The 21,444-nt window shown below is 37.2% G+C and overlaps 1 protein-coding gene across 4 annotated transcripts; it reads right to left on the bottom strand.

Annotated features, from left to right (window-relative positions):
- Positions 1–238: 238 nt before the first annotated feature.
- ncapg (non-SMC condensin I complex, subunit G) lies at positions 239–21,179 on the bottom strand. 4 transcript variants are annotated; one of them, XM_067403580.1, is made up of 23 exons: positions 21,125–21,174; positions 20,738–20,774; positions 20,360–20,477; positions 19,533–19,748; positions 19,201–19,429; positions 16,167–16,312; positions 15,843–15,927; positions 15,228–15,423; positions 11,923–12,072; positions 11,635–11,775; positions 11,125–11,248; positions 10,708–10,797; positions 10,441–10,626; positions 7,263–7,373; positions 6,946–7,065; positions 6,644–6,865; positions 6,129–6,310; positions 5,114–5,276; positions 4,838–5,008; positions 4,520–4,646; positions 1,035–1,079; positions 876–960; positions 239–775 (listed from the first exon to the last, which is right to left on the bottom strand). In XM_067403580.1, exons 2-23 carry the CDS (start codon positions 20,755–20,757, stop codon positions 649–651), a joined length of 3,054 nt encoding a protein of 1,017 aa, XP_067259681.1. In that variant the 5' UTR covers positions 20,758–20,774; positions 21,125–21,174; the 3' UTR covers positions 239–648. The 4 variants fall into 4 exon arrangements, with proteins under 4 accessions (XP_067259681.1, XP_067259682.1, XP_067259679.1 ...); XM_067403581.1 differs by lacking the exon at positions 20,738–20,774 and having other exon boundaries at positions 21,125–21,179; XM_067403578.1 differs by lacking the exons at positions 20,738–20,774; positions 21,125–21,174 and having other exon boundaries at positions 20,360–20,700.
- Between the last annotated feature and the right edge of the window lie 265 nt (positions 21,180–21,444).

Raw genomic sequence — 21,444 nt, 5'->3', positions numbered from 1 at the left:
TTGTCAGGAGGCCTTCTGTATATAGTCTATGTTCAAATATGCCATTTAAAGTTTTGGCCACTGTAAAATTGTTACCTGGTGCTATATGTTGTACATAAACATAATTATGTACACACATTGTATTTTCTCTGTGTTTTTATACTTGCCTTCAAAGAAATTGTCTCAATCACTAGAACAATAAAAGCTCTTGCAAACAGATTTTGTCGTCCTGTCATATTAGAGTAATTGTGTTGCAGTTTTAAACAGTTTATTCAGGTTAAAAAAAATACATACAAGTAAAACTTATATGTGAGCCAACTTTAAAATATTAGCTGTTATTGACATACACCAATTGATCCAACATTTCATAATTTTTTAAATATTAAATTTAAAAAAAGGGGGTATGTGGCCCACTTCCTCATGTGCATTTTAGACTGTTCTTTTAAAAGTAAATAAATGTTAACATGACTCCTTCCCAAGACCAACCTCTTGAAAAATATGACAGCATTCTAACAAAGACAATTTTGACATAAACCCAGGTTGAGAGTGTAAGGAGTCAGATTAATTGAGAAAGTAATCTAAAATTTAGCAGTATGTAATTTATCAGGTAAATCTGAAGTGGCAGTAGGACACCATAGGAAGGACAACTTTCATCATAAGTAATCCACTCTATGAACCATTGGCCTCCTGGTTCATGAGGGCAGTCAGATCTTGCTTGGTTTTATCCAGAGCAGCCATCTTGGCACGGCGACTTGGTCGCACTGATGGAGGCACTTCTGGAACATTCTCTTCATCACTATAGAAAGAATTGACAAACAGAATCAAAAGATAAACAAACAAAAGGGAAGAAAAAAAAATACATTTGAGTAACAACAAAATTAAGATGTGGAACGAACCTTTCATCAGAGGACAACTCTGCTTTACTGGTTTTCTTTCCATTTTTTGCAGTGGAAGCTTTTTTCTGGCCTGAAAAACAACAGACTGAAAGCTAAATGCAACAATCATTAAAGCTAAAAAAAAAAAAAAAAAATCCATTTTATCAAATTAAACTGTACCTCTTTTTGCACGTTTAGGTTTAGTCTCATCTTTGTTCACCACCTCTGCAAGGACGCACAGATAGGTTTGTTAATGTAACTAATACTGTTTCAACTGTGGAAGCTAAAGTAGCAATGGAATTTTAAATGGCATTTTTATCATTAGTAAATAATTTACAATACTTTAATTCAATTAATTGAGTATGAATTACAACAGAAAAATTGTATATAATAAGTTAAATCAGTTACTTAAATTCTATAGAATTAAAACAAATGTAAATACTTAAAAAGGTACACTAACTTATTTTGTTCAAAATTACCAATTCAATACATCAATCCTTATTCCACAACATGTTTTTGTCTTGCCCAAATTCACTATGGTAAGCCTATTATAAACATTTATATTTTAGACCAGGTGGGATGGTTTTCATAAGAAATTGTGTACATACACTATATTGCCAAAAGTGTTGGGACACCCCTCCAAATCACTGAATTCAGGTGTATAAAAATCAAGCACCTAGGCATGCAGACTGCTTCTACAAACATTTGTGAAAGAATGGGACACTCTTAGGAGCTCAGTGAATTCAGGAGTGGTACCGTGATAGGTTGCCACCTGTGCAATAAGTCCATTCGTGAAATTTCCTCACTACTAAATATTCCACGGTCAACTGTTAGTGATATTATAACAAAGTGGAAGTAATTGGGAACAACAGCAACTCAGCCACAAAGTGGTAGGCCACGTAAAATCACAGAGCAGGGTCAGCACATGCTGAGGCGCACAGTGTGCAGAAGTCGCCAACTTTCTGCAGAGTCAATAGCTACAGACCTCCAAACTTTGTGTGGCCTTCAGATTAGCTCAAGAACTGTGTGTAGAGAGCTTCACTGAATGGGCTTCCATGGCCAAGCAGCTACATCCAAGCCTTACATCAAGTGCAATGCAAAGCATCAGATGCAGTGGTGTAAAGCACGCCACCACTGGACTCGAGAGCAGTGGAGACGTGTTCTCTGGAGTGATGAATCATGCTTCTCTGTCTGGCAATCCGATGGACAGTTCTGGGTTTGGCGGTTGCAAGGAGAACTGTACATGCCTGACTGCATTGTGCCAAGTGTAAAGTTTGGTGGAGGGGGGAATATGGTGTGGGGTTGTTTTTCAGGGGTTGGGCTTGGCCCCTTTGTTCCAGTGAACCAAGAAAAGACATTTTAGACAATTTCATGCTCCCAACATTGTGAGAACAGTTTAGGGATGGCCAACCCGATAGAACACCTTTGGAATGAATTAGAGTGGAGACTGCGAGCCAGGCCTTCTCACCAACATCACTGCCTGACCTCACAAATGTGCTTCTAGAAGAAGGGTAAAAAATTCCCATAAACACACTCCTAAATCTTGTGGAAAGCCTTCCCAGAAAAGTTGAGGCTGTTATAGCTGCAAAGGGTGGGCCAACTCCACATTAAACCCTATGGATTAAGAATGGGATGTCTTTAAAGTTCATGCGCACGCAGACGTCCCAAAACATTTGGCAATATAGTGTACATCACTCGCCCGCGTGTCTCGTTATATCCATAAACAAGATACTCCAGCTACTTTGACAGGTGTATGGTGTGGGAGTGCCAGGGGTTACTTGTCACAAGTGAGAAAGGTTGACATGGAGCACACAATCTTGAACCTCTGGAGAATCACCAGTTTAAAAAAAAAAAAAAAAATTATAATGAATGAGGGAAAGTCTGCTGCCAAAAAGAGAATGTGACCGAGCTCATAATTAAATGTGAACCAACATTAACCTGGCTTTTTTTAGATATGGCGAGAACTGGTTTGAGGGACTTGAAATGTTGTAAAAGGGATACGGTTTTTATTCCTCAAAAGGAGAGTAAGGTATTTTTTGAACAGGTAAATTACAATGAACTCTGTTAGAGAGCTACATATAGCAAATTAGGGCTGCCCCTAATAGACAACTAATAATAATAAAATAAAAGTAACCTCGAGGGACAGATCTTTAAATGGCGGCTCTTTGTGGTAATGGAATCCGACTGTTCGCCTATCATCCATCAACCTCAAATATGGCTTATGTGAAACATGCAAGTAGCAACTTTACATTGCTGCTCGCTTTAACATTAACCTAGATAAATGTGTGCTATTACTAGGTGCATATCCAAGTGTTTGTGTGGAGTGTGGAAGCTGAAGTATTAGCACACAGTTAAACTAAAAGCCTAGTTTATTACCATTTTTTCAGGGCGTTTGGGGACAGTGAGTTGGGGCTCAGAACCCTTCCCTACCTCCAAAGTGGGGAATAGCAGAAAAAGTTTGAGAAACACTGAGCTTGAGCTACAGTAACGTCTTCAGCTAGTCAGCTTAAAGGAATAGTTCACCAAAAATTCTGTCATTTAAATCACCCTCAAGTTGTTCCAAACCTATATGAATTTCTACTGCTGAACACAGAAGATGATATTTTGAAGAATGTCAGTAACCAAACAGGTAATGGGCCACACTGACTTGGAAGTCAATAAAGCCCATCAACTGTCAAATTATTTTTTGTGTTCAGGAGAAGAAATTCTTGCTGGTTCAGAACAACTTGAGGGTGATTAAGTGTATAAAAAAAAAATAACTAAAAAAATTTTTTTTTTTTTTCTAAGAAAGAACCATATTTATCCGCAGTCATGCAGAGCTGAAGCACAACCAAAACAATGTTCATCTGCAAAATGCATGCAGTTTTGTTTAACCGCTTGTGGGCCAAAAGTTAGTGTACTTTCAAATATTTTAACTGAATCAACTGAAAAACTAATATTAGGTCAACCATTAACCCTTACATGTATTAAACTAGACTAACTAGGACTAACACCGTGTCCTAACCACACGCGATGCGCTAAGATTCCAGCAACAAGCAATTTGACTGTCCACACTAGATACAACGCGAAAATGAGAAGCGATAAAATCAATCAAAAACCAAAGCCAATCAGAAGAGAGTGTGGGCGGCCTCTCTCGGCAAGAGCACAGCAGACACAATGAAATGGACAAGTACATAGTAAAATTCATAAAAAATATATCATTTAAACATTATTTAAAGTACATAAAGAGTGACTCAATCATTGTCATAGAACACATTTGCATTGAGTTGACAGATCTTGAAAATAAATAAATGGGCACAAAAACTTTCAAACTGAGGTGAATTAGCCAGTGGTGTTTTCATTACAGCTAAAAAGCTGGGAACACAGAATGATATTCAAACTCACGTTAGCTTTTTACATCAGGTACTGTTTATGTGCTTTATTTAATATTATCATTGCCTTTGTATTGCTGCTCCAGTTGCGATGTCGCAGAGAAATATAAACTGTTTCTAAAACAGAATATTCACGTGATGCCTTTGCGGCTGGTTGGGACGCGGTGTAAGAATGTTAGATGGATAAATAAAAATATACTAATTAAATCTTCACTAAGGGGACATTTTTTTTGCCCCTTAGCCATGATACATTTTTGAACCTAGTGACAGAATGGTTAGCTTGCTTGCTAGTACCTCCAGTATTGTCATCCAAGTTAAGCAAAGTTGTGTCCTGGTTACTGGCTGATTTGGAACAACGATCCCCATTTAGTTGGTTACGAAGCTTCTCAATAACCCTTGTACAGTACTTATCTTTCACTTCCTGTAACACACACAAGATGGAGAGACAGTGATCACTTGATGGATCATAAATTGTGTACATAAATGTAAAATCCTACAGTTAGATTGTCATTCATTTCTCAACCATTTGTTTAATCAGTTTTTTTTTTTTTTGCTTTTATCCAGTGCTGCTCTCTAACCATGTACACTAAGAAGACATAACTACAGCAATACCTGTAAAATGTCTTTTAACAGTAGTTGCAATTCATTGTTGGCAGGTCCAGGTTCAGTGTTAATCTCCAGCCAGCTGAGAGTTTTACAGTAGAGACGCACCTCAGGAGCAGAGACGTCCCTCAAAATCTCATTACAAACACGCACTGCCAGGGAGTCATGCACAGACACAGCCTGTAAAAGAGATGTTTGATCATTTACATAATATCAACTTATTTAAGTGCTTTGAACAAAACCATTACTGTTATTTCTGTAAGTGTGCATGAAGTTTAAGAGTACCTGTATGGCAGCAGGTTGCACAAGAGCGCTGGGTCGTGTTAGTTCAACAAACAGTTCAGCCACATTGGATGTGTCTACCTCAGACAATGGAGAGGTCACAGGAGCATTGAACAGAGTTCTCATGGTTGGCAGAAAACTCTCCTCCACACACTCTTGATTTGCTCTAGTGTACAACAATTACAAGAACAACTGTAAATATCTGGCTATGCTGTTACAACAGTCTTTAAATGGAATGGCATCATTGTAATAATTCAGACATATTACATTAAAGGATTAGTTCTAGTGTTGTGCGATATGATCCATTTTCATATCGTCCTATTGTCAGCCTGTGAGATCGGCAATATGTGATATTATTGTGTGTGGGGCTTATTTGATTAATACCTTTCTTATTTGCTTAGCCTATTATTTTTTACTCATTAAAAACTGAGTTTTTACTCATTTCAACATGTCAGCAGGAAATTTATGGACGCATATCCTCTCATGCCATTACAGATGCAGCATTTTGACAGTACTTCTGCATGAGATAAACATTTTTATAATTTGAATGAATTGTAGGTTCTAATATTAATTTAATAATAATACTATCCTTTAATAATAATAATAATAATAATAATAAAACACGAATGGGAGATCAAGCCAATTATAGTCTTGGTAATATTGCCATCGGCAATATCTGACTATCGTCATTGGCATTGTGTATCGGCTAGTTCACCCAAAAATTAAAATTCTGAAATTTGGTATGTTCTATGTGTTCTATGTGTATGTTCTATGTTGATTACGGTTTATATGCGAATAAAAGGCTAAAATGATCCTGTTTCTTCGTATGACCTGTATTAAACATCTCAATTCATATGGATTGTTTAAAACAACAAGAGGGCGAGTACATTACAGAATTTTCATTTTTGGGTTAACTTTAATTAAACTGAGCAAAAAAAATAAAAAATAAAAAATAAAATAAAATAATTCACATAAATGCTTGGAGTGCAAGTGAGGGAGGATCTCCCTACATGTTTACCTGCTGGCCCGGGCATATAGCTGTAAGAATACCCCCAGGCAATGCCGTAGTCTTTGGTCATCCTCCGTTACAGGATTGTACCACAATAGCACCAGACGGGACAGCAGCTTTGGACTTAGGATTCTCCCACAGTACATCAACTTGGCCAGACCCTCTGCTGTCTCTGTGCGGAGCTCACAGATCTGAAAAATTTCAAATAGGTTTCATTTGGTACAATTTACACCATCTAGACATCATGTATAAACAGGGCACACTGTCAAAATGCCTGCCAATCAGCTCCAGCAAGTTGCCAGCTCAAGGAGTTGGCAGAAAATCTCTGCATTGGTTCAATATGTGAATGAAACTGTAATGTTTACAGTTCACTCACATAAGGCTGTTAACAGCAATTTCAAGTCAAAACAATGATTTATATTTTCAGCTGTAGGGTTACATTTTACTGGTGATAGCGAGGCTTAAGTTCCAATAGTGTACCTTTAACTTAAGAAAATGCCTAAAAAATAATGGATATGCAGTACCTCACTATCAAGGAATTCTGAAAGCATCTTCAGAATGCTCTGGACAGTACTCTCCTCTTCAGTTTGTTGGTCAGGTTGTTCGTTACTGTTGTCTGGTGAGTCAGGTGCTTGGGAGATAGGAGTAGGCTTGTCTTGCAGGATGTTAAGGCCATTGAGCAGGAGCTGGTCAATGAGAGCTCGGAGAGCACTGATCCTGATTTTAGGCTCGTCTAACTGTGTGATCTAAAACACACACACAAAAATAATCTCCAAGCTTCCAAGACAAAGTGAATTCGGTCATCTTTAACAAGTGTTTTAAATACCTGCAAGAGCAGCACAAGATGTGTGTTGGCGAAGTCTTTACTATGGAGAGCGGCAGTTCCCAAACAGATGACAGCCATGTTACGCACAGCAGGGTTAGGGTTGGAAACACTTGGCAATATCTAGGAATGAGATAGCACTTTGAAATTATATTCTCTTAGCTGCAGCTCCAGTTGAAGCACTGAACTAATTTGTATACAAAGTCCAGTAACCAAAATGGCTTGTGATAAAAGCTCCATACAGACCCAGGTTTTTCCTCTACTGCAGAAAAGCAGGAAATGGTTATTAATGTGAGTGCTTTTATGAATGAGTATTGTACCAGTGACTCTATCAGAGCATTCATGGTAGGGCAGATTCCTCTCTTGATGTTCATTTGCTTGAACAACTCGGCACACATCGTCAGACATTTCAACAAAGTCTCTGGATCACTCTGGGGAAAATACACGACACGTGATTACATTATGTTGGAATTATATTTAAATTAAGCACAATGTAAGGCTTGCTGTCAATATGCACATGCACTTTAATGGAGTCAACTACTAAGTGTTCACCTAAAATGTGACAAGGCCATTCACATGACATTTTTCCCCCTCACACTATCTTGTAATGTTCATTTATGACACTGGCTGACCAATTAACTATGGTACAATTTGAACAGTGAACAATTTTAATTCAAAACACCCATCCACAAACACATACTGTCAGAGAGTGAATTTGTAGTTGTGGTGCTTCAACACCCTTAAAAGGGGACCCATTATGCAAAATTCATTTTTGCATGGTGTTTGGACATAGTGTGTACAGAACCACCCTATAGTAATAATCCACCCACTCTTTTTTTTCTCTTTTTTTTTTTTAAATCCCCATAAATCATAAGCAGTGTCTCAGAACAAGCCGTTTCCAGATCCCTGGCAGTGTGACATCACAAAAGCCACAGGCCCCGCCCACGAATAATGACAGACACTAAAGTTTGAACATAGAACTGCCCTGAGCGAGTTTACAGCGAGTTTACACAGCCCGCCACTGCTGCACTGACGAGAATGTTTCCCAAGCGTTTCGTGTTCTGAAGCTGGATGGATTAATCCACATAGCTCTCTCCATTTACTCCCTAAATCTGAGCTGCTGAAGATGAGGTGGATTAACTTGTAATTCTCCCTCAGTTCTGTCGAAATTTGTGTATGTCTGTGCGAATCATTTCACACCGAACTGCTTTGTGAACGAATATCAATACAAAGGGACGATACAAAACAGAGGTTGTGCTAAAAATGTGCTACTCAATGATATACAAGTAAAAACTGTTCGTGATCCATCTTACAGTCTCCAGAATGATACTGGATATGACAGTAATAAAGGTGAGGGCACTTTATTACAGTTCATCTGAGTTTATTTACGGGTATAAATTTATTAAGCACCACCTGAAAGGCATAAGGTCTTTATATATTCGTTAACCTTTAGTTGTAACGAATGTTTGTGTTCTTCACCATGTATGTTGGTAATACAAGGAAAAGAGAGAGCATTTATGGATATTTTAATGCACACTTGCAGTGTTTTATTAAGCTCTTACAAAGATTTTCTAGAGTGAAAACGGACGCCTTTTGTGCGTCATCTTTTGTGTGAAGTACAATAAACATAAAACCCATCTGTACAGTTTTGGCCATCTTTCGGACGGTACAACAGGCTTGTAATAATATAGTGGATTAAAAACAAGAAGCCAAAGAAGTTATAACCGTAATTTAACTAAACTATACCTGTTCTAGCTCCATGCAGCATATATTAGCAGTTTCTGACATTGTGCGTCCTGACTGAATCCTGTCACCGAATAATGAGCTCTTTAAGCTCCGCCCTCTTATGCCGATCACAACAGCTCATTTGCATTTAAAGGGACCACACTAAAATGGCTCGTATTTGCACAACCACTAAAAGTGGCAATTTTAACATGCTTTAAAAAACATTATCTGTGAGGTATTTCGAGCTAAAACTTCACATACACACTCTGGGGACACCAGAGACTTATTTTACATCTTGTAAAATGTTTAATAGGTCCCCTTTAAGGCCTGTACACACCGGGACGAATATCACACGCGCTTATTGCCAGCGTTTTGAGATGTTTTTTGTGTTCATACCCAAGCGATTTTCACTAGCGATGCACAGAGTGAATGTGCAATGTATGCAATATATGGCACTTGTGCTTAACGGTAGCGCAAATAAACATTTATGAAATTAATAAAAGTTACAGAAGATAAAAATGCAGATATAAAAATGGCATATATATGACATATGAGAGATGGTAGTCAGAAACAGTAGTGCAAATAAGTCATAATGACAGTAGTGCAAGTGAACGGTAGTGCAACACACAAACAAAAAAAAAAAAAAAAAAAACTGTAAAAATACAGAAATAATACACATCTCTTGGTGTGGCCAAGAACTGGCAGAACACCCATAGTTCAGTAGTCAGGGCACTGATCAGGGAGTCGGCCACATTCATTTACACAATATACTGAACACGACCTAGGAAGCTAGGGAGCTGTTTGAGAAACAGGGATAGTTTGTAGGGGTCTTCCTCGTCTACTTACTTCCTCTTCGTCGTCTTGGTATCAATGTGTGCTAGGTAAGACCGTTTTGTGCTTGAGCGCCACCAAGTCGTGTTGTACTGTAACTTCAGCAGCTCTATGCACGTGAACAAAAGCGTCAATCTCATTGGTCTGCCAGTGTTTAACGCAGCGCGTCAAACAAAAAAAACGAACTAGAGGCGCTTAAAAAAAATATATATATAAAAATAAAATAAATAAATAAATAAATAAATAATCGCTTTTATGCCTGCTGTTTTTCGCATCGGTGTGCACATTCACATTGGCGCCCTTTGTTTAGTCTTGAGGCGTTAAGCGTCGGCGATAATCGTGCGCAATATTCGTCCCGGTGTGTCGTCCTGGCTTTACATTGTCGGTGGGTTTTTGGTACGTTTTTGCTGGTGCTCCTAACTTTTTGAAGTTGGGAGCGCCAGTGCTACCAAAAAAAAAAAAAAAAAAAAAAAAAAGTTAGTTTCGGGCCCTGTTAATGAATTAACTAACATGAACTAACAATGAGCAATACAGTGTTTATTCATTTTTGTTCATGTTAGTTCAGTGTGCATTAATTAATGTTAACAAAAACAACTTTTGATTTTAATATATCAGGAAATATTTGTTGGAAGAACTATTTTAAAAAGTAATTTATTTCTGTGATGGCAAAGCTAAATTTTCAGAAAGTATTATTCCAATCTACAGTCATATGATCATTCAGAAATCATTCTAATATGCCGTTTGTGCTCAAATAAGATTCTTATTAATAACAGCTGAAAACAGTTGTGCTACTAAATATTTGTGATACATAATTTCAGAATTCTTTGATAAAAAAAAAAAGTTCAAAAGAACATAATTTAAAACATTATAAACAAATGCTTGCTGAATAAATTTATTTATTTAAAATAGAAAAAATATGTGAATATCCTTGTAAATTTGTACCTTCTCCACACGCTGCTCCTTGATATTTTCAGCAAGTTGTGAAGCCTCAAGCACAAGCTGGTTCTTGAGCTCTTCCAGCTGAGAGATTGAGTCTTTCAGCTCAGCTGCCCGACTGAAGTCCTGACAGCTGATGCACTCTTCTAGAGTCTGCTTTGCCTCCATTATCTGCACTCGTACCTCAGCTAGCTAGAAAAATATTTTAAAATGATGCCAATCTAATGCAATAGGTTGATGCCACCAACCAGTGGTTTATGAAGTTTTACTCACTCTAACTTGTTTTCTGCGTTTCTCATTCTCATCCACAGGTTCAGAGATGGGCAAAATGGGCTCTCTCACATCAGAGATTATTTCAGCAACCTGATTAAAATAACCACACACACACATAATTAAACCCTCAGTGAACTGCTGTAGAGACACTTGACTGCATAAATTGACAGATCTCAAAGGCCACATTTACATAAATCAACCAATTACATTTTTCATCCATCTGTCACTGATTAATCTTGTTGCATGTGTGAAAAATACTTGAATCAGATTTTTGGTGACACCCGATTTAGGTCAGGTTCAACGTTGACACAGCCAAAGAAAAGAACATACTTCATCTGAGAGGACTACACTGACAATCACAGGCTGCCACAACAGATGATTTTTTTTTAAGAGTATGATGTTTCCACAAGGACTGACCATCTGAATTTTCTGTGCGTCATCTCGTAAAATGCCAATCAGTTTCTCCACCAGCAGACCAATCAGAGATGTGGGTGTGTTGGGCATTACGAGAATCTCCTGGAGCACTGCTATCATGCGCTTCCTACAATGGTTCATGGCAAGATTAAAAACAACATAGGTAAGTACACTGCAAATAAAAGTGTAACTAAAATAAGAAATTACTGGGTAACAAAGTTTTGGTTATTGCTTAACATGGGTTAAAGTTAGGTTTAGGGGTAGGTTCAAGGTTACTACCTAGTTATGGCAATTACTATAATAAGTACATAGTTTGTACATGGGAAACAGGTAAAATTTTCTACCCACATTTTTAATGTAAACTAAAAATGCAGTTAAAAAATAAAACAGCCTTTAAAATGTTTAATACAGACATGAAGGAAGGTAATGGACTATCAAAAACTGAAGACAGTATAGTCTAGAATGTTTCTTCTTCACTGATCAGCAAGAAATCAGAGTATTGAGAACTCAGACCTGCCACCTTCTTCAGAAGTGTCCAGACACCCGATTAGCAGAATCAGCTGCTGTCCAACAAACTCTTGGGTCATCACCATCTCAAGCTGTGTCATATCAGCTCTTTGCTCCTCAGACAGCTGAGAAATGTTCTTTAGATATCTGAAACAAAAAGGCTTCATTGTTTAGCTGGGATATCATTTGCAAATGTTTAGTGACAATATTAACTGAATTCAAAAAGAAATCAAATAAGGAAGAATTATAATTAACTCAAGTGTTAAAAGAAACATAAGTGTAGCACACATTCACCTGTATAGATACTCTGCAAAGATGGCCGCCTCAGGGAGTAACTTCTCCAGTAATTCCTCACCCTCATTTCCTTTACTCTTGACAAACTCACACAATGCTCTCCAGTACAACACATTATCACATGTTAGGGAGTCTACAGTAATTAGTTTCCTGTACAGAGAGACACATTTAAAGGATTAGTTCACCCAAAAATGAAAATTCTGTCATTTATTACTTACCCTCATGCCGTTCCACACCCGTAAGACCTTCGTTAATCTTCGGAACACAAATTAAAATATTTTAGTTGAAATCCGATAGCTCCGTGAGGCCTGCATAGGGAGCAATGACATTTCCTCTCTCAAGATCCATAAAGGTACTAAAAACACATCTAAATCAGTTCATGTTCGTACAGTGGTTCAATATTAATATTATAAAGTGACGAGAATACTTTTGCAACAACAACAACAACAACAACAACAACAACAACAACAACAACAACAACAACAACAACAACAACAACAACAACAACAACAACAACAACAACAACAACAACAACAACAACAACAACAACAACAACAACAACAACAACAACAACAACAACAACAACAACAACAACAACAACAACAACAACAACAACAACAACAACAACAACAACAACAACAACAACAACAACAACGAATTATATAGTGATGGCCGATTTCAAAACACTGCTTCAGGAAGCATCGGAGCGTTGTGAATCAGCGTGTCAAATCCGCAGTTCAGAGCGCCAAAGTCACGTGATTTCAGCAATTTGGTGGGTTTGACCTGCGATCCGATTCATGATTCGATACACTACTTCAGAAAGCATCGGAGCATTATGAATCAGTGTTTTGAAATCGGCCGTCACTAAATAAATCGCTATTTTGTTTTTGTGCCACATCAAAAATATTCTCGTCGCTTTATAATATTAATATTGAACAACTGTACTCACATGAACTGATTTAAATATGTTTTTAGGACCTTTATAGATCTTGACAGAGGAAATGTCATTGCTCCCTATGAAGGCCTCACGGAGCCATCAGATTTCAACTAAAATATCTTAATTTGTGTTCCGAAGATGAACGGAGGTCTTACGGGTGTGGAACGACATGAGGGTAAGTAATAAATGACAATTTTCATTTTTGGGTTAACTAACCCTTTAAGAAATGAGACTAATGCTGAAAATTGCCCAATGCAGAAATACTGAGACAGTGTGCAGCAACTCATCACTTAATAAAGCATATTGCATTATTAAATGTAATATTAACATAACTTCAATATTTACAGTTTTGACAGCAAATAAATCTTTATTTTGTTTGGTTAAACTTTCTTTAATAACTGCTAAAGCACTGATATGGGTTTTTAATAACCAATACAGTTTACCACTACTTCTGCCATTAGTGACTGGCAGGCCCACAATGGATCTTCACACTTTTCAAATCTCATATGCCAAATATGGGAAAAACTAGCAGAATGTATATGGTAACAATTGTTTGAATACAGTATTTGCAGTAAAGTATTTGAGTAAATGTAATTAGTTGCTGTAATTAAGTATTTTTTGGCTAATTTTCAAAGTATCAAAAATATTGTCAACTTTACTCTCTACTTGACTACATTTTTGAACAAGTAAATGTACTTTTTATTCCAATACATTTGTGATAAGTAATTCAATTACAGATTACATTTTGCATGTCACCTAACATTTTCTGCAGCAGTTCGTTTCTGCTATAAAGAAGCAATATCGCCATCTAAGGGCATTGAAGGTACTATATCTTGTGCGTTTTGCCTTTACTCACCCAAACTTGTCAACAAGGCTACTTTACATGAATATGAGTGCATTATCAGCGAGTTGCTGATTCGCAAGTGTTTGATTTAGGAGATGAGGTCATGACTGCAGCTGGTGATGAGGCTAAAACCAGCACATCCAGTGCAAGTAAACTTTGACTATTTAATTTTACTTAAAGGTGACCTTTTTTTTTTTTTAATACAAGATGTAATATAAGTCTAAGGTGTCTCCTGAGTGTGTCTGAAGTTTCAGCTCAAAATACCCCATAGATTTTTTTTTATTAATTTTTTTATCTGCCTATTTTGGGGCATCATTAACTATACACTGATTTTGGCAGCGCCGCCCCTTTAAAATGGCGTGCTCCCTGCCACACAAGCTGTCGACTATATTACAGTGCATTTACAAAGTTCACACAGCTAATATAACCCTCAAATGGATCTTTACAAGATGTTCGTCATGCATGCTGTATGCATGCTTTGAATTATGTGAGTAAAGTATTTATGTTGATGTTTACGTTTGATTCTGAATGAGTTTGAGGCTATGCTCTGTGGCTAAAGGCTAATGCTACACTGTTGGAGAGATTTATAAAGAATGAAGTTGTGTTTATGCATTATACAGACTGCACGTTTAAAAATGAAAATAGCAACGGCTCTTGTCTCCGTGAATACAGTAAGAAATGATGGTAACTTTAACCACATTTAACAGTACATTAACAACATGCTACGTTACGTAACAGTCGGTGTTATGTTGAGATCTGCGTGTTTTCCGGAAGTCTTTTAAACAAATTAGATTTATATAAGGAGGAGGAAACAATGGAGTTTGAGACTCACTGTATGTCTTTTCCATGTACTGAACCCTTGTTATTTAACTATGCCAAAATATATTAAATTTTTGATTCTAGGGCACCTTTAACATTTTATTTATTCACTATATTGACAAGACCTTTAAAAGGATATTGGTTTACTTACGGCCTTTTTGTGCACTTGAGCTTAACTGACATTTGAGTTTGTAGACGTTTAAGAGGCTGTTGTGTCGACCTTGATTTATTGCAACACTGAGGTGTTCAGTTTTATTTTGATTTTAGAAAATAAACATGATTTCTTATCTTACAAATCAATTGTTTTTTTTTTTTATTTTCACTGGCATGTCTCTTAGGTGTTGAGGACTAGTGCATCTCTGAGCCTATGTTCAGCATGAGTTAAATACTTAAGTTCTATTAAAATCAGATACTCTAAGACTTTCACTCAAGTCATATTAGAATTGGTGAACTGTAACGAGTTATTTTCGCTGTAAGGTGTCTGTACTTTTTCTCAAGTATGGTTTTCATGTACTCTTTACACCTCTGGCTGAAAGTATTATGCTTCTACTGATAACAAAAAGCAAAGCACAGTGGAAATAATTAAAATATTCTAATTTCCACAAAGGGCAGGGCATGTGTATGCGTTTTGAAATTTTGGTGGTTTGAATTCTGTTGCAGTGACTGAAGTATGCTTGTACTGGTGTTTAAATTCAAGTAACTGACCTCTCATCCAGCCTAATACCATTTTGCAGGAGTTCATCAGGGCTTGTTGCCATGGAGAAGATGGCATGTAAGGTAGTCACTGCAGTTTCTGCACAGTTCTCTACATCCAGTCTGTGCAGCAACTGCAAAACATCTCCCTGCAGCAAGCGAAGCCAAGCAGGCAGCAAATGGGTCTTGATGACCTCCTTCACTGAGTCTAAGGGAGATGGACATGATTTGTTTAACTCTTACTGTCCTGTCATTAACAAGGGTAGCATAGCATAAAGAATATAAGGTACAAAACTGTGAGATAAGCATATAAGCTTAATACAACACAAAAATTCTAAGATGCATTCAGATGATACTTTGATAAAATCAGACAACAAACACGTTTAATAGAAATATTTGGCAAAGGCACTGCAGTTCAGTAAGATGTCTGATAGTAAAATGGATTTGAAAGAAGACATAACGGGGTGTTTTTATTAGTAGAAACCTGTGTGCAAGTCTTTAATGACCCAGTTGTCACCTAGTAAACAACTTGTTTGTGCCTAGAGGACTTGTTTTTGCACATGAACTGTAATACATGTGTACAATTGGATTCTTAGACAGTTTGATCAAACACCACAATTTCCTTACCTGCAGAGTCACTGAGGCCTTCATGCAATAGACTCACTCTCTGAGCGATGCTCAGAGCTCGAATATGCACTTTCTCTGCAAGTACCTGAAGCACATACATATACATATTTATTGCATACACTACTATTAACAAACTTGGGGTCAGTAAGATTTTCCTTTGAATGAAATTAATTCCTTTTTTCAGCAAGGATGCATTAAATTGATCAAAACTGATAGTAAAGACTTTCACATTTAAAAAAAAAAAACACAAAAATACCTCTATTTACTATTTGTTAACATTCATTACAGGTTTGATCAGTATGGCATTTTCTTAGACATTTTTACCTGATAAGCAAGTTTCCTGACTTTCTCTTTGACGTCCCGGGTGCGCTTGTAGATTTTAGGAAGTGTAGCAGCCGAAGGAGCGATGCAAGACAGCACAGCACGTCGAACCTCTGGGTTCGAGTCATTTTCCAAAAGCAGAATATATGCTACAAACACACAGAATTAATCACATTTACCTTATTTAAAATTACATTCAATGAAAAGTCATGGATCAATATCGAACGTTAACATGTTAAAGGATTAGTTCACTTTCAAATAAAATTCCTGATAATTTATAATGGCCTCCAAGCGGTTGAAGGTCAAAATTACAGTTTCAGTGCAGCTTCAAAGGTCTTTAAATGATACAGACGAGGAATAAGGGTCTTATCTGGCAAAATGATCGGTCATTTTTCGAAAAAATTAAAACAAATAAAAAAAATAAACAAATGATCACCTTCCAAGTGCTTCAGCCAAAACCACACTTTCGTATTCTTCAAAAAGCTTAAGCTGTATGTCCTACGCCTTCCGTATTCTACTTACGGGAAAAATGGAACTGGTGCAGTGTTCGTTCCGTAAGTAGAATAGGGAAGGCGTAGGACATACAGCGTAAGCTTTTTGAAGAATATGAAAGTGTGGTTTTTGGCAGAAGCACTTAGAAACCAATCATTTGTTTATATAAAGCATATACATTAGCAAAACGATATGTCATTTTCGAAAAAATGTCAGATAAGACCCTTATTCCTCGTCTGTATCATTTAAAGCCCTTTGAAGCTGCACTGAAACTGCAATTTTTAGAGATGTTCCGATACCCCTTTTCCATTCCCAATACCGATACCTGAGCTCAGGGTATCAGCCGATACGGAGTACTGATCCGATACCTGGGTGCAGGTCTCTGAACCGGTTCAAGGAACAAAAACGAAAACCAGAAACGAACAAGATTTTGACTGGAACGTAACCAGAAACTGAATCAGATTTAATCGTTTTGAACAGAAACACTCATTTGAAATGGCCATTAACCAGTTAATAACGTTATTTTTTTTGTTCCATTTAATATTTTGATTTGGCAGTCAACCAATCACAAATTCAGCCTATGCAAATGTGACGCTGACGCATCCAACGTGAGTGAAATGCCCGCGCTCGCGCTCTAAAGAGAGATGCCCGCGCTGACGCGCTCAGGCTCAGCTGTCAAGTCATCATAGGTTAGGCAAGTTACAATGGCATTAGTTTTTCCGATGATATGCGTCACCATTAAGGCCTACATTTAAGTGAAAATGAATGTCAAGTAGGCTAATATGCAGCTTGTGAGTTCTGAAACCAGCGAAAATTACAGGATATGTAGAACATGAGTTCACACAGCCACATCACGCACATGCAGCGGTTCGGTGAATGGAGAAAACACAATAAAACTATAGGCTTACATAACACATATACAATAAAAGGGAATATGTAGGCCTATAGGCTACGTGAAATATTTCACCATATAATTAGGTCTACATATTAAATCGAAAGTGGTTCATTGTGGCGCACTCCAACGATCTAGGAAAGGAAACAGACATTCTGCTTGTTTTCGTTATTTAAATGTCTTTTGTAAATGTATGAATTATGTCTGGCTTTTAAATTACGACCATAAACCATAAATTATGGAGTAACGTTACAGTTTAGGAAAAAAAAAAAAAAATGTTCCAGTGGTCGCGTCAGCGCCTCATGCATGCGCACACAAATTCTTGCATTGCTTACTTGATATCGCAGCGGTTAAATATTAAAATAAAATACAATCAACCAAACATATAAAACTTTACACTGCTCAATTCAATTCTGTAATACAATCTGCCATCCTGTGACCACCACCTGACTGTGCTGTTATGTGAAGGATGTTGTCGATAATGCGAGTGAAGTACAAAGCTTACATAATAAATAGACGAATAGTTTAGCATTCATCTCGAAAATGGAAACAGTGCCGAATGAGAAGGATAGGCTTCAGATTTACTTTAAATTAATTCGTTTAGCATCTTATTTAGTTTTATTTCTAATAAATAACCCTGTTTTTCACTTATTCGCTGCTCTAAACAGTGGTTGCTTATGGCAACACAGCACAACTTCCTGTGTTTGCTTTCTGAGCCGTGAAGAATTGATCTCCGATTTGCAGCGTTAATCATAGTCAAGTCAAGTCAAATTTATTTATATAGCACTTTTACAATTGGTAATTGTTCAAAGCAGCTTTACATATTAGAAGCACAGAAAAAGGGAAGTGGTTAAAAATAAGCTGTACAATCAAGCGTGGTAATATGTAACATATACAAGATGGTGCTACATTAAGCCAATGTCGGCTGACTCCCAGGGGTGGAAAAAAACCCTAGGAGAAAAACCCAGCGTGCTAGCACTGGGAAAAAAGTCCTAGGAGGGAAAAACCCCTTGGAAGATATATATAATATATGTAAATGGATATGGAGATCAAAATCTGAATTATACATTTTTATTATAGAGATTAAAAATAGATTATATATAAATATATGTAAGCGGATACGGGGATTAAAAATCTGAATTATAGATGCAGCCAGAGCTGGGTCTGTAGGCCCATGGTCTCCTGGGCTACGTTGTAGTCAGGTCCAGACGCAGGTTCTCCATCTGATCTGGATACGGCCTGAATCCAGCACCCGGCAAACCAATCATAGATAGTGGGCACAACTAGATATTGTTTAAGAAAATGGTATCGGATCGGTACATGAGTTTAATTACTTGCGATACCGCTGCTAGAATTTTTTCTGGTATCGGTGGTATTTCCGATACTAGTATCGGAATCGGAACAACCCTAGTAATTTTGACCTTCAACCATTTGGAGGCCATTGAAGTCCATAATAAGGAGAATAATCCTGGAATGTTTTCATCAAAAACATTAATTTCTTTTGGACTGAAGAAAAAAGACATGAACATCTTGGATGACAAGGGGGTGAGTAAATTATCAGGAAAATTTTATTTGAAAGTGAACTAATCCTTTAAGTAGGGACTGTAGCTCAATGCCATTTAGCGTGAGTGTGAGTATGAGCAATCAGAGTACCTTTAATAGTGGGGCAGTCGGAGTTATCGGGATCCTGGAGTCTGGCCATGGCCAGTGCTGCCTGAATCCTGACATTAGGGTATTTGTCTGTGACTCTGACCAGCATGGCATCATGGATCCTATCACACAGGTCATCATCGATCTGAGCATTCTCACTCAAACTGCCCAACAACTTATTCACCAGCTGACAAACACGAAACCGCACCGCATGGCTGTTTGCGCCATGAGACTGAGGGAGAGAAAGAGATGGATAAGAAACCTAATGTTAACAAAGGTATACTATGAGGTATGATTTTCCCCCAACCCAAATGTCTGCATATGAGTGACACTACCTCCAACAGGAAGTTGAACAGAAAGTTCAAAAAATCATTGTTGTCATCATCATCTTCCTCCTCTTCAGCCTCCTCATTAACAGGCGTTTCAAAACTTGCAGCAAACTTAGTGACAAAATCAATGACATTCTCCACTGCTGGCTCTCGGGTGTAAATGATCATGGCATACTTCAGGCAGCGTATGAACTCCTCATGGAATTCAGTCTTATTTTCCAACTACACAAAGAATTAAAAACAATCTCTTGTTCAGAAGATTGCTTAATGTGTCAGACAGACAACATGTTGGAAAATATCCCATGCACCTACACCACCATTTAAAAGATTGGGGTTGGATTTTGATGTTATTGAATGGTCTCTTAAACCCACTACATTTATCTTACCAAAAATTCAGTAACAACAGTAATACTGTGAACTATTATTACATTTTAAAATAAGTGTTCCATTTTAATATATTTTAAAATGTAATTTATTCCTGTGGTGAAAGTAGAATTTTCAGCAGTCACTACTCCAGTTTTCAGTCTCACATGAGCCTTCAGAAATGATTATAATATGCTGATTTGGGGTCAAAAAACAAAACATTTCTCATTATCATCATTGTTGAAAACAGTTATGCTGCTCAATATTTGTGGAAACCTTCATACTTTCTTCAATATTCTTTGATGAATCTAAAGTTAAAAAAAAAAAAAAACATTTATTTTGAAACTTTTGTTTAAATCAATTAATGCATTTTTCCTGAATAAAAACACTAATTTCTGTCAAATACCGACCCCAAACTTTTTGACGATAGTGTACACTACAAAATTCACATAGTGATACATCTGCTGTACCTTATTATATCTGGTCTTCAAACTGGCAACAAGTTTTGCCTTGTTATTATGAGCTTTCTGTGCGCGCCGGAAAGCCTCTTCAATCTCTATATCAGCGTCTCCAGACATGTTGATGTTCCTAAGACACAAAAACAAATTACATGCCATCCTTCTGGTGTGAATGAATGATATTAGATATACGTTTACAAAACCCAAACACCCATTCATTTCAGACCGATACCCAAATAGAACACGGTCTATAAAGGACACCTGCTTAAACATGTATTTGTTTTTTTAGTTGTTTTAGCGTTAGCTGTTAACACACTTCACAGGTTAAAGTAATTAGTCACAACAAATGTCGGATAACGTTAACTCAGCACGACAGAATCGTTACGTTACCTGATCTTTCCTCCACCCATTGGACACTTTTAATGATCTAAATAAAGAGTTATTCATTAAATAAGCTAGCATGTACGTTACCACACAGCAAGATTAAGTTATAGTAATCCCACAACAAATCAAACACATCTACGAAGAGCACAAATTGCTGGATTAAAAAAATCAATTTCCCTTAGTGAAACAGATATTTGTGCGTATAAAATGAGCGACACCGCCTCGATAAACTGCTAGCACCCAACAATTAGCCACAACACAAAAACACGACGAACTATCTCATAATTATCATTGTAACAAATTTGTCAGAACAGCAATCCTTGCTAGTGTATCTGCGTCATTTCTGATCAAGAAGTTTTATGAGGTGGAAAAACACTTTAATCCGCGTCGTACCTGAAAGAAATCGATCGTGAGCCGTGTATCTTGAATAACGGCGAAAAAGCGCCACTTTTCAAACATGCTCTCGTCTCGCGAGAATTACGAGAACCCCCTCCTCCTCCATGAATGTTTGTAACGGTCAATACTATGGGTTTTCCTTTAGGGGGCGTTGAGAGGCTTAGTAACTGCAGCTTTGAAGATGCATTTCCTTGGTTCAAATCTCAAGACGTTTAGTCTCACTGTAGGTATTTGTGCACTAATAAATATTTCTGTTTAACTTTATTAATTTTAAGTTTTGGTGCATGATCGTATAATTTTAAATATATCTACAATAG

Source organism: Chanodichthys erythropterus, chromosome 12 (assembly GCF_024489055.1).
Source record: "Chanodichthys erythropterus isolate Z2021 chromosome 12, ASM2448905v1, whole genome shotgun sequence".
Lineage (NCBI taxonomy): Eukaryota > Metazoa > Chordata > Actinopteri > Cypriniformes > Xenocyprididae > Chanodichthys > Chanodichthys erythropterus.
Note: the sequence above shows the minus strand (reverse complement) of the source record. Positions and strands in the feature narration are given on the sequence as shown.

Excerpts from the sequence above, each read along its gene's own strand:
- ncapg (XM_067403578.1), bottom strand. The coding sequence starts at position 20,620 with ATGTTTAAGCAGGTGTCCTTTATAGACCGTGTTCTATTTGGGTATCGG. Across the intron at positions 5,277-6,128 it reads CTATATGCCCGGGCCAGCAG|AGCAAATCAAGAGTGTGTGG; the intron begins GTAAACATGTAG and ends GTTGTACACTAG. Across the intron at positions 4,647-4,837 it reads TGTTAAAAGACATTTTACAG|GAAGTGAAAGATAAGTACTG; the intron begins GTATTGCTGTAG and ends TGTGTGTTACAG.